General features: G+C 39.3%; 1 protein-coding gene and 1 pseudogene across 9 annotated transcripts in view; both read left to right on the top strand.

Annotated features, from left to right (window-relative positions):
* TOGARAM1 (TOG array regulator of axonemal microtubules 1) overlaps nt 1-13,908 on the top strand; it is a 106,528-nt gene that overhangs the window by 54,754 nt on the left and 37,866 nt on the right. For 7 of the 9 annotated variants that reach the window (XM_066388129.1, XM_066388126.1, XM_066388130.1 and 4 more), the window contains 3 exons: nt 3,584-3,682; nt 5,945-6,120; nt 6,808-6,961. In XM_066388129.1, the coding sequence (XP_066244226.1) occupies nt 3,584-3,682; nt 5,945-6,120; nt 6,808-6,961 (429 nt within the window). The remainder of the gene's footprint in view (nt 1-3,583; nt 3,683-5,944; nt 6,121-6,807; nt 6,962-13,908) is intronic. The other 2 variants (XM_066388128.1, XM_066388132.1) reach the window with 1 other exon arrangement.
* LOC136377814 (U6 spliceosomal RNA) lies at nt 13,357-13,456 on the top strand (annotated as a pseudogene).

Raw genomic sequence — 13,908 nt, 5'->3', positions numbered from 1 at the left:
GTAGGGCAGTGAATAGAGCATCAACCTGAGACGCTCAGGACCCAGGTTTGAAACCCTGAGGTCTACCCACTTGAGCATGGGGTCACTGGCTTGAACGTGGGATCATAGACATGACCCCAGGGTCCCTGGCTTGAGCCTAAGGTTACTGGCTTGAGCAGCGGGTCACTGGTTCAGCTGGAGCCCCTGAGTCAATGCACATATGAGAAGTAATCAATGAACAGCTTAAGTGCCACAACTACAAGTTGATGCTTCTCATCGCTCCCTTACTGTCTCTGTCTCTCTTGCTTTAAAAAAAAAAGAATCTTGCCTTAGCTTAACTTTTTTTTTTGAGAGAGAGAGAAATAGGAAGGGAGAGAGATGAGAAGCACCAACACATAGTTGTACCACTTAGTTGTTCATTGATTGCTCCACATATATGCCGTGGTGAGGTGGGGGGGCTCCAGCTGAGCCAGTGACCCCTTGTTCAAGCCAGCAACCTTGGGCTCAGGCCAGTGACCTTGGACTTCAAGCCAGCAATCTTTGGGCTCAAGCTAGTGACCATGGGGTCATGTCTAATGCCACGCTCAAACCAGATGAGCCCACACTCAAGCCATTGACTTTGGGGTTTCATACCTGAGTCCTCAGCATCCCAGGATGACGCTCTATCCACTTTGTCGCCACCTTGTCAGGCTTTTATTCCCCCCATACATAGTTATTTTAGACTATATTCCCTATGCTTTATTTTACTTCCTTGAGACTATTCTGTAACTACCAAATTGTATTTCAAAATCTCTTTACTTTTTCCACCATTTTCCCAATCCCCCTCCCATCTGGTAACTGTCAACATGTTCTCTGTATCTATGAGTCTGTTTCTGTTCTGCTTGTTCACTTATTTTGTTTTTCAGATTCCACATATAAGTGAAATTATATGTCATTGTATTCCTCTGTCAGACTTATTTCACTCAGCACAACACCTTCTAGGTCCACACATATTGTTGAAGATAGCAAGATTTATTTTCTTTTTTTATGGCTGAGTCATTTTCCATTGTATAGATACAACACTTCTTTTCCCACTCATCTGTTGATTGATGATCACTTAGCTTGCTTCCATATTTTGGCTATTATAAATAATGCTACAATAAACATGTGGATGTACATTGCTCACAAAAATTAGGGGTTATTTTATAGCTTTATTCTCATTTTGAAATATCCCCTAATTTTTGTGAACAGTATTTATATGTCTTTTCCACTTAGTGTTTTAGATTTCTTTGGATAAATACCTAGAAGTGGAATTGCAGGGTTCTTCTTTGTCTCTTGTTATATAGTCTTTGTTTTAAATTTTATTTTGTCTGGTATAAGTTTTGCTACCCTAGCTTTTGTCTGTTTGTTTATTTTCATTATCATGAAATATTATTTTCCATCTTTTTACTTTTAGCCTGTGTCTGTCTTTTGATCTGAATTGAGTTTTTGTAGATAGCATGGGTAAGGGTCTTGTTTTGTTATCCATTCATCCTCCATAAATATGTCACTTTTTTTTTTTTTAACAGGGACAGAGAAAGGGATAGACAGGGACAGACAGGAACAGGGAGGGATGGGAAGCATCAATCATCAGTTTTTCGTTGCAAGACCTTAGTTGTTTATTGATTGCTTTCTCATATGTGCCTTGACCGTGGGCCTTCAGCAGACCGAGTAACCCCTTGCTCGAGCCAGTGACCTTGGATCCTAGCTGGTGAGCTTTTGCTCAAACCAGATGAGCCCGTGCTCAAGCTGGCAACTTCGGGGTCTCGAGCCTGGGTCCTCTGCATCCCAGTTCGACACTCTATCCACTGCGCCACCGCCTGGTCAGGCTAAATATTTATATGTCTTTTGATTGGAGGATTTAATCCAATTGAATTTATGAAATTGTTGATAGATAACATATTTATTGCCATTTTATTGTTCAGATTTTTTTTATCTTTTTTCTTCTTCTTAAAGAAGACTCTTTCACATTTCATGTAATAGTGGTTGGGTGGTGATGAACTCCTTTAGATGTTTCTTGTCTGGGAAGCTCCATATATGCCTTGCCCAGGGCCTACAGGCATGAGCTACAAAGCAGTCTGCAGGTGGCTGCTATTTGTACTGGGCTTGGAGGTGTTCAGGAAAGGCCAAACTTTGAGCCTGGGGCTACTTAGCAAGAGGTATGGGATATGTTGAGGCCAGAGACTGCTTGTTTGAGATACTTTAGGGAAGTCCAAAGCATGAGCCAAGATAGGCTGCTCATATGAAAAAAACACTGGAAACAGGGCTTGAGTGAGCCTGCAAGTTGGATGGGTGGGGTCTCAGGAAATCACCAGCATGGGGCTAATAGTGTTACTCAGGTTGATGGAGACTCCGATACGGTACCTGCCTGCTGATTCTGTGTGGAGTGGCCTCAGAAAAGGAGAAGTGGAATATGCCAGCACTTTTTCAGGGAGAAAGCTGCCGCTCTAGCTTTCTCTCTAATGGCAGACATTTCCATCGGAATGTCCCTGATGCCTTTCAAGCTGCTACCTTAGCAGTGGAGCTCAGAGCAAATAAGTACCAGCATGGGCCCTTTGAGATGAACACTTGGGACTCTAGCTGCTCTCACTCTCACTCAGCCACAATCCCCATTAGTTTTCCCAGCCAGCAGTTATGTGATCTCTTCCTGGCACTAGAACCTTGGGCTGGCGGGCCTGGTGTGGGGTCAGGGACCCTTTGCTCTTCAGGGTGGACCTCCAAAGCCAAAATATCTCTTCCAGTTTTTATCCCTCACATGTGGGTGTGGGACGAGCCCATTCCATTTTTCCACCCCTCCTACCAGTCTGGATGTGGCTTCTTTTTTATATCCTTAGTTGCAGGACTTGGGTTCAGCCTGATTTCAGGTTAGTTCTGAATGATGGTTGCCCTTTAGTTTACTTATAATTTTGATATTTGAGTACCACAATTTGAGTACCACATTTACCTATGCCACCATCTTGACCACATAGCTGCTTAATTTAAAAAAAAAAAACTGGTTTTTTAAATTAAATTTAACATAGATAACTGAGTTTCTTTCACAGACCCTAAATTAATTGTATTTTGCTCTTTTTTTTCCCCTTGTAATATTCATCTAACATAGATTTATTGAACACTTGCTGTGTGCAAGCATTGTACTAATGGGCTCTAGAGAAGAGGGATTATCAGAGCTAGATACATGTTCTATCTCCATAGAGCTTTCAGTGTGGCAGGAGAGAGAATAATTAAATAATCACAAACTGAGGTAAAAGCTACCCTGGAAAGTACAGATTGCTGTGAGATTGACTTGATCTGTTTCCAGGGATTAGAGGCTTTTCTTCATGGGTACCGTTTTTTTACTTGATTATTATGCTATGATTATTTTTGTATACTAAATATCTTTCTCACTAACCTTTCTTAGGGGAAGGAAGGTTTCTTTTCTCTGGTGCCTAGTCAATACTAGGCATTTTAATGATAAGTATTTGTTGAATCATCATGACCATGTGTGAATAAATCCAAATTCTTTGTATGAAATTTTGAGCTTTAAAAGACAGTATTATGGTATCCTAAAATACTATAAAGTATTTTTAAACACTTTTTTTTTCTTTAGGATTTACAATGTCATCATCAAATTTACAACAAATTTCCAGTTTTGACTTCACATCCACAAATACCTTATCAGAAGACTTAGTAGTAGTTGTTGGAAAAGGTATTTCAAAGTTATTTAGCTTTTTAATTGTATTTTATGTTCTTCACATATAAGCAAAGTGTATCAATTAAGAGTAGGGAAGAGTGTGATTCAGGTGTTGAATAGAACTCTCTTTTTGAAAAGTGGTTAAACTGAAAGAATTTGAAGCGAATACTTCACATTTCTTTCCTCTAGTGAAAATATAATAAACTCACGTCAGTAATTTTCAGAGAGCTGTTTTATGTACATGACAGTTACAGTTTGGATACCTCTAATACACTTTTAGGATGGCCAAAACGATTTTACCACATAGAATAGCTAAGATAGTTTAAATTCAAATGGTAGTTCTTATTTATCAACCTAGTAATCAGTTTAAATTAATATAACTTTATTATTGTTTAAGTAGGTGTCTACCCAAATCAGAATTATCACCTATTAGATATTAGAGAACCTTTGAAGTACTTTTTTTTTTTTTTTTTTTTTTTGGTATTTTTTCCAAAGTGAGAAGGGAAGGCAGACAGATAGACTCCTGCATGCGCCCTACTGGATCCACCCAGCATGCCCACCAGGGAGCATGCTCAGCCCGTCTGGGGCATTGCTCTGCTGTAATTCAAGCCATTCTATTGCCTGAGGCGGAGGCCGTGGAGCCATCCTCAGCGCCTGGGGCCAACTTTGCTCCAATGGAGCCTTGACTGCTGGAGAGGAAGAGAGAGATAGAGAGAAAAGAGAGGGGAAAGGGTGGAGAAACAGATGGTGTTTCTCCTGTGTGCCCTGGGCAGGAATCGAACCCGAGACTTCTACACTCCAGGCCAATGCTCAATGCTGAGCCAACCGGCCAGGGCTTAAATATCCTTTAAAACGAGATGGGCTTGGCCTTGCCTATGGTGGTGCAGTGTATAGAGAGCTGAACTGGAATGCTGAAGTTGCTGGTTTGAAACCCTGGTCTTGCCCAGTTGAGGCTTGTAAGACAAGCAACCAATGAACAACTAGAGTGAAGCAAGTTTTTCTCATCCCTTTACCCTCCTCCCTCTCTGTAAAATCAGTAAGAAAATTTTTTTCTAAAATGAATAAATAAAATAAGATGGGTTTTTTTATTTTGTTTTTTTATTTTGTTTTGCTGGGGGGTTTTTTGTAACAAAGACAGAGAAAGGGGCAGATAGGGACAGACAGGAAGGGAGAGAGATGAGAAGCATCAATTCTTCGTTGCAGCACCTTAGTTGCTCTTTGATTGCTTTCTCATATGTGCCTTGACCGGGGGCTACAGCAGACCAAGTGACCCCTTTCTCAAGCCAGCGACCTTGGGTCCAAGCTGGTGAGCTTTGCTTAAACCAGATGAGCCCGTGCTCAAGCCAGCGACCTCAGAGTTTCAAACTTGGGTCCGCCATGTCCCAGTCCAGCACTTTATCCACTGCACCACTGCCTGGTCTGGCAGCTTTATTGATGTTTAATTGACAAAGTTGTAAGATATTTAAAGTGTAAAACATGATGATCTGACATCCATATACAGGGTGGGGCAAAAAATGGATTTACAGTTGTTCGTATGGAAAATAATACAATAATTAATAAGTAATACAAAAATAAACTGTGTTTTATGTACTCACAACTGTAAACCTACTTCTACCCAATGCTATACATTGAGAAAGGATTCACCTATCAAGTTAACTAACATCCCAACTAGTCTCTTTTTAAATTGAAAAACTAGAATGTGCTGATAGGCATTGAGGGAATACATCTTATTTTTGGTAAATAGAAGGAAATGTTTGGGAAGGTTTGCTAACTCCTTTGCCTGATAGCATGTCATTAAGTCATTTTAAAGCCCTTGCTCCTTAGATTATCACCAACCTACTCTTGCAAACTTATTTTCTGTTATTTTCTACTTGCCTTGTGCCAAACTCCACATACATGCTTCATACTTGCTTAGCTCTGCTTACAAAAATATCTATCTCATAGAACACCCTTCCCTCCTTCCTCTCTGATCTTCAAATCCACTGTCTTCTAATCCCAGCTCAAATCCTTGCTCCTTGAAACCATTTTAAACACCCAGCTCATCCAACCTTTCCTTCCTGAGAACTTGGTACTCACATGATCTCATTTGATATCATGTCTTGTAATACTCTTAAATTATTCTTCTGTTAAGGTATTTGCTTTTATATATTACGATCATTTAACATGTATTAACTATATTGTTTATTTCTGGAAGACAAGAGCCTTGTCTTACACTTTGTTATACAAAATGGCATCATATAAATACTTAATGGTACTTTGATTCTTGGTTGATTTCAGGTGTATTTGGAAATCCAAACTCAGCACCAGCAACCTACAGCCAGTCAGTGATACCTTCTGTGGAAAATGGGAAGAACTATTCAGTTAAACAAAGCATTGAACCACCGTCAGGGATTTATGGAAGAGCAGTCCAACAAAGTATTCCATTATATCTTGATGTTGAGAATGAAAATGATGTAAGGTTATTTGCTTAATTACTAGAATAACTGTAAGCCTATAATACATTATTATTTTGTATATATCAGATTTGGTTTAGTGAAAGTGTTCCAATTGAAATTTTTAAAATTGTAATGTAATTGAAAATTCTAGTGCTTAATCATTTAAATAATAAATTATTCTTTTCAACAAAATATGTTCATGTTCTTGTATAAAGCACCTACTGTATTTTATACTATATGTGTACTTTATATATGTGTGTGTGAGTGTGTATGTATTTACATACATATATACATATTTACATATGCATATACATAAGAACAGTTTTCTAGGATATACTCAAGGAGTAGCAGACGTATATCCTCAGGCACAAATTTAGTTGGATATTAGCACTATTATAATTTTATTCCATTTTAGAATTCCTGAAATAAGAACAAAGAAATGTATATTTTATATTGAGATGAAGTGTGGTTTTTTTTTAAAAGATTGATTTTAGAGAGAGAAAGAGAAACATAGATTTATTGTTCCACTTATTTATGCATTCATTTGTTGATTCTTGTATGTGTACTGATTGGGGATCAAACCTGAAACCTTGGCGTATTGGAATGATGCTCAACGAACTGAGCTACCTGGCCAGGGCCTGCAGATAGTAATTTTCAATGTCAAACTCCCTGAATACTTTCAGATATTTCAACCTTTTCATGCAGATTAAAATTTCTGTTTCAAAATCTACTTTTGACAAGATGAAACAAAAGAGAAAAGAGGAAAAAGAACTTTTTGACATTAAAAATTGTGAAAAGAAGGAACAGAATACCTGGGAACGAATTAAACATACAGGAACTGAGAAAATGGCATCTGCAAGTAAGTGGAATATACCTTTTAGTGTGTTTCTTTATCTAGTAATATTCTAAAGCTAGTATACTATGATTTAACAGAGGGTGATATGTGGCTAACACCAACATATGTTGAACTATAATGCTGAAATTTGCAAGACTCAGTAGATTCTATTATAATAAATATTAATTATTTTTCATCAAGAGGAAGTTATTTTTCTCTTTCTAGACTTAAATATTTTTAGAGATGAGGTGGGAATATTAAAAAATGAGAACATTTTAGGCCTGACCTGTGGTGGCGCAGTGGATCATGTGTTGACCTGGAATGCTGAGGTCACTGGTTCAAAATCCTGGGCTTGCCTGGTCAAGGCACATATGGGAGTTGATGCTTCCTGCTCCTCCCCCCTTCTCTCTCTCTCTCTCTGTCTCTCTCTCTCTCTGTCTCCTCTAAAATGAATAAATAAATAAAAATAATTTTTAAAAATGTGAGAACATTTTAGAAAACATTACCTTTAATTCTCCATTGAAAGGAGGGGCCAGTTTAAAAAGGTCACCATCTTTAGTGCTTTCAGATTCAGATTAAGTCACTTGTTTAAATGTAAAGAGCAATATCACAAAGCTTGTTAAGTCGAAGAGTCCACATCTGGTTCAGTTCATTTGCGATGGAAAGAGCCCTAAATTGGTAAGGGTCATTAGACAGATCGGGCTTTTAAGTATCAGTTCTGCCTTTTTATTAGCTTCTTTTTTTTTTTTTTTTTTTTTTTTTTTTTTAGAGAGGAGAGAGAAGGGGGAGGGAGGAGCAGGAAGCATCAACTCCCATATGTGCCTTGACCAGGCAAGCCCAGGGTTTTGAACCGGCGACCTCAGCGTTCCAGGTCAACGCTTTATCCACTGCACCACCACAGGTCAGGCTCAGGCTCTTTTTTATTATTTTTAAATCACTTTTTATTTTTCAATTATACTTGACATACAATACTTTATTAGTTTCAAATATACAGCCCAATAATTAGACATTATATAACTTATTAAGTGCTCATCCTGATAAGTCTTGTACCCATCTGACACCATACATAGTTTTCAGCATATTATTGGCTATGTTCCCAGTGCTGTACTTTACATCCTCATGAGTATTTGATAACGACTGATTATACTTGCTAACCCCTTCACCTTTTTCACTCATTCCTCTAAACCTCCTCTCATCTGGCAACTTTGAAAATGTGCTCTGTATCTATGAGTCTGTACATGTTCTGCTTGTTCATTTATTTTGTTTTTTAGATTAAATTGTTGATAGATACATATTTATTGCCATTTTATTATTCGTATTTTTTATCTTTTTTCTTCTCTAAAAATGCCTTTTAACATTTCTGGTTTGGTGGTGCTGAACTTTAGCTTTTCTTGTCTGGGAAGCTCTTTATATGACCTTTGATTCTAAATGATAGCTTTGCTGTGTAGAACAATCTTAGTTGTAGGTTCTTGCTTTTCATCACTTTGAATATATATATGGCCATTTCTTTCTGACCTGTAAAGTTTCTGTTGAGAAATCAGGTGATAATCTTATGGAAGCTCTTTTGTAAGTAACTAACTACTTTTCTCTTGCTGCTTTTAAGATTCTATCTTTGTCTTTAACCTTTTACATTTTATTTATTTATTTATTTATTTATTTTTTACAGAGACAGAGAGAGAGTCAGAGAGAGGGATAGACAGGGACAGACAGGAATGGAGAGATGAGAAGCATCAATCATTAGTTTTTCATTGCACGTTGCAAGACCTTAGTTGTTCATTGATTGCTTTCTCATATGTGCCTTGACTGTGGGCCTTCAGCAGACCGAGTAACCCCTTATTCGAGCCAGCAACATTGGGTCCAAGCTGGTGAGCTTTTTGCTCAAACCAGATGGGCCTGTGTTCAAGCAGGCAACCTCGGGGTCTCGAACCTGGGTCCTTCTGCATCCCAGTCCAACGCTCTATCCACTGTGCCACCGCCTGGTCAGGCCTAACGTTTTACATTTTAATTATGATATGTCTTGGTGTAGGCCTCTTTGGGTTCATCTTATTTGGGACTCTCTGTACTTCCTGGGTTTGTAGGTCTATTTCCTTCATCAGGTTAGGGAAGTTTTCTACCATGATTTTTTCAAGTTGTTTTGAATTTCTTGCTCTCCTCTCTTCTCCCTCTAGCACCCCTATGATGTGAATATTGGTACCCTTGAAGTTGTTATATAGGCTTCTTACACTGTCTTTATTATTTCTTTTCATTCTTTTTTCTTTTTGCTGTTCTAATTGTGTTTTGCTTCCTTATATTCCAAACCACTAATTTGATTCTCAGCTTCATCTACTCTACTGTTGATTCCCTGTAAATTATTCTTCATTTCAGTTAGTATCCTTCATTTCTGACTGGTTCTTTTTATGGTTTCTAAGTCCTTGTTAAGTTCTTTGAGCATTCATATAACCATTGTTTTGAACTCTGTACCTGATAGGTTGCTTGCCTCCATTTTGTTTAGTTCTCTTTTTTTGGAGATTTCTCCTGTTCTTTCTTTTGGGACATGTTTCTTTGTCTTCTCATTTTGGCTTCTTCCTTATGTTTCTTTCTACATATTAGGTAGAGCTGCTACATCTCCTGGACTTGGTAGAGTGACCTTGTGTAGTAGGTGTCCTTAAGGGCCCAGTTGCACAGCCTTCCCAGTCACCTGAGATAGGTGCTCAAGGTGCGCCCCTGTGGACTGTGCACACTATGCTATTATAGTTGAGCCTTTCTTTTCTTTTTTTTTTTGACAGAGACAGAGAGAGGGACAGATAGGGACAGACGGGAAGGGAGAGAGATGAGAATCATCAATTCTTCATTGCAGCTCCTTAGTTGTTCATCGATTGCTTTCTCATATGTGCCTTGACCGGGGGGCCACAGCAGACTGATGACCCCTCGCTCAAGCCAGTGACTTTTAGGGTCAAGCCAGCGACCATGGGGTCATGTCTATGATCCTACACTCAAGCCAGTGACCCCACGCTCAAGCTAGTAATCCTGAGCTCAAGCCGGATGAACCCCATGCTCATGCCAACAACCCTGAGGTCTCAAACCTGGGCCCTCTGCATCCCAGTCCAACACTTTATACACTGTGCCACTGCCTGGTCAGGCTATAGTTGAGCCTTTATTGCTGTTGCATCACTAGGAGGTATTGACCCCAGGCTAACTGGCTGCAAAGACTGACTGCAACTACAGGGGAACAGCTGCTGTGTAGGAGTCAATCATATGGAGCAGGACTTGCTTCAGTGGGGCTTTGGTGCTCACCAAGTTCACTCTACTAGGCATGAACTGCAGAGTGATGTGCAAATGGCTACTTCTTGTACTGGGTTGGAGATACTGAGGAGAGGCTAAGTTGTGAACTAATGCTGACTGCTTCTATGCCATGCCTGGGCCTACTTAGTAAGAGATACAGGGTATGCAGAGGCCATATGCTGCTTGTTTGAGAGTTTTTAGGGAAGTCCAAAGCATGAGGCAAGAGAGGCCATTTGTATGGGAAAGCCACTGGAAACAGCATGGGTGGGCTTGCAGGTTGGGTGGGACATGGTCTCAGGGAATCACCAGGACAGGATAAACAGTGTGAGCCAGGTCAGTTGAAACTCACCCACCTGCCAGCCCTGTTCGGGAGATGAAGGGGGTCTCAGAAAAGAAACAGTAGCCTCTGCCATCACTTCTTTTTAAGTGAGAGAAGGGGAAATAGACAGATTCCCACATACGCGCTGACTGGTTGCTGAGGGTCCCCCAGGCAACCCTCATCTGGGGCTGATGCTCAATTAACCAAGCTATCCTCAGTGCCTGAGGCTGACACTCAGACTGGCCGAGCTATCCTCAGTGCTTGGGCTGACACTCAAACCAGTCGAGCCACTGGCTTCAAGAGGGGAAGAGAGAGAGAAGGGAGAGAAGGAAGAGAGGGAGGAGCAGAGAAGTAGATAGTTGCTTCTCACATGTGCTCTTACTAGGGATGGAATTCAGGATGTCCACATGCCAGGCTTACTCTTTATCCACTTTGTCAACTGGCCAGAGCTACCATCACTTTCAACTGGCAGAAAACTTTCTTCAGTTCTTGCCTTGATGTCAGATAATCCAGTTCCTCCTTATATGTCCCTGGTTCCTTTGAAGCTGCTACCCCAGTGCTGGAGCTCAGAGGGTAGAAGTCCAAGTAACTCCATGCATGGCCCTTTAAGAGGTGCTGCCTGAGACTCCTTCAGCTCTCCTCACTTAGCCACAGTCCCCTTTGCTATCTACAGCCAGAATTTATGGGGACTTATCTTAAGATTTTATTTACTGATTTTACAGAGTGAGGGTGGTGAGAAGTATCAGCCCATAGTTGCTTCACTTTAGTTTTCATTGCTTACCTGTATGTTTCTTGACCGGGCAAGCCCAGGGTTTTGAACCGAGACCTCAGCCTTCTAGGTCAATGCTCTATCCACTGCACCACCACCTACCACTATGCCCATTTTAAACTGTCACCTGTGAGTATGGCACCAGCCCATTTCACATCTCTACCCCTGAGGTTCCTTTCAGTCTCCGTGTGATCTCTTTAAATCCCTAGTTATAGGACTTTCATTCAGCTAGATTTGGTGTGGTTCTGAATGATAGTTGTTCTGTAGTTTAGTTGTAATTTTGTTGTGGTTGTTGGAGGAGGCGAGTACCATGTTTACCCATGCACCATCTTGACTGGTGGATTTCCATTTTATTGGTAAAATAACTGAGATTGTGAAGCTGGTTTATATTAGGTCATGATAAAAAGAAAATTGTATTTATCATTTATTCAACCTCTCATTGAACACTTACAAGGCTCTATACCCGGCCAAGATTATGCTCCCTGTTTCTTACATTGTTTTTATAAATATTGAATAGGTCTTAGTTTTCACAGCAACTAGGTAGAATCAGAGGTTGAAATGAAATATTGTGGGACTATAGCAAACATTAAGGATTATTGTTTATTATTAATTGTTTCTAAGGAATAAACTATAGTAAACATACTTAAATTTGTACTAGGTCTGAAGTCTAGGTATCAGCAAAAAAAAACCTCAAGAAGTGCCTGACCAGGCGGTGGCGCAGTGGATAGAGCGTCGGACTGGGATGCGGGCGGAGGACCCAGGTTCGAGACCCCGAGATCGCCAGCTTGAGCACGGGCTCATCTGGTTTGAGCAAAGATCACCATCTTGGACCCAAGGTCGCTGGCTCGAGCAAGGGGTTACTTGGTCTGCTATAGCCCCACGGTCAAGGCACATATGAGAAAGCAATCAATGAATAATTAAAGTTCCACAACAAAAAAAATAATAAATCGATGCTTCTCATCTCTCTCTGTTCCTGTCTGTCCCTATCTATCCCTCTTTCTGACTCTCTCTCTCTATCTCTTAAAAAATAAATAAATAACTTCAAGAAGTGTAGAAAAAATATATATATAAATATGATATTTGACAACATACTAAGAGAATAAGTCTTAAAAGTTCTTATTCTAAAAAAGAAAATGTAACTGTATAGTGACAGATGTCTACAAATATTGAATCATCATATAATATTCCTGAACCTAATATGATATTATGTCATTTATGCCTCATTTTTAAAAATTAGATAACATTTGTTTTAAAAAAGAAAAAAATTATCTTTAAAACTAATAATTGTTGAGAGTATGGCCTGATCAGAGGGGTTATCCCATAAAATTACTAGGTAAACATGGCTCTAAGAACTGGTTGAGTGTTGGTGTTTATGAAATTGAAACCTATTAGCCTTCTCACATAATTTTACTACTTATTACTGTCAAGTAATCTGTGAGGAGGAAAATCCACAAAACTTGTTACCTAAACCAATAGTTAACAGTAGCAAATAGTACAATTAGCAGCATATCATAGATTAGTCAGTATTCATCCTTGCTTGAAACATCAACTGATTTTTTTAATTTTGCCTATAATGAAGGCTTCACAGATTTTTTAAGTGAATTAAATAAGTTTTTTTTTAACTTATTGATTTTAGGGAGAGTGAGAGAGGGAGGGAGAAAGAAAAACATCAATTTGTTGTTCCACTTCTTAATGCTTCATTGGTTCATTCTTGTATGTGCCTGACCAGGTTGAATATTTGGTGTTTATCTACATCTCTTCCATAATGAAGAGATTGGGTAGACTAGATACAGAAAGGGAATCCTTAAGACTTTAGCATCAGTTTCTTTATAATGTAGCAATAATATTATTACTTGACAGGGTTCTTGAATGAGTGAAATTAGATCATGTAAATGAGGCACTTAACAGAATGTTAGGCAAATCTCAATAAATAATGGCTAATATTTTGTATTTGCTATTTTTTCTGGGTTGTGAAATTGCAAAATTGGAGGATTTTATTTATACATATCAATCTTCTGTAATAAACCTGATGAGGGTACCTCTGAGTCACCACATAGATAAAATGCGGGTGCTTGTTTCATTAGCATATATTAAAATTAGAACAGTACAGAGATTAACATAGCCCCTGCGCAAGGATGACATGCAAGTCCATGACAAATCCAATATTTTTTTTTTAATAATAATTTTATTTTTTTAATGGGGTGACATCAATAAATCAGGATACATATATTCAAAGATAACAAGTCCAGGTTATCTTGTCGTTCAATTATGTTGCATACCCATCACCCAAAGTCAGATTGTCCTCTGTCACCTTCTATCCAGTTTTCTTTGTGCCCCTCCCCCTCCCCCTTTCCCTCTCCCATCCCCCCCACCCCCCCCACCCCCCCCCCCCCCACCCCGTAGCCACCACACTCTTATCAATGTCTCTTAGTTTCACTTTTATGTCCCACCTACGTATGGAATAATGCAGTTCCTGGTTTTTTCTGATTTACTTATTTCGCTTCGTATCATGTTATCAAGATCCCACCATTTTGCTGTAAATGTTCCGATGTCATCATTTCTTATGGCTGAGTAGTATTCCATAGTGTATATGTGCCACATCTTCTTTATCCGGTCATCTAT

Source organism: Saccopteryx leptura, chromosome 6, assembly GCF_036850995.1.
Source record: "Saccopteryx leptura isolate mSacLep1 chromosome 6, mSacLep1_pri_phased_curated, whole genome shotgun sequence".
NCBI classification, from domain to species: Eukaryota; Metazoa; Chordata; class Mammalia; order Chiroptera; family Emballonuridae; genus Saccopteryx; species Saccopteryx leptura.
Note: the sequence above shows the minus strand (reverse complement) of the source record. Positions and strands in the feature narration are given on the sequence as shown.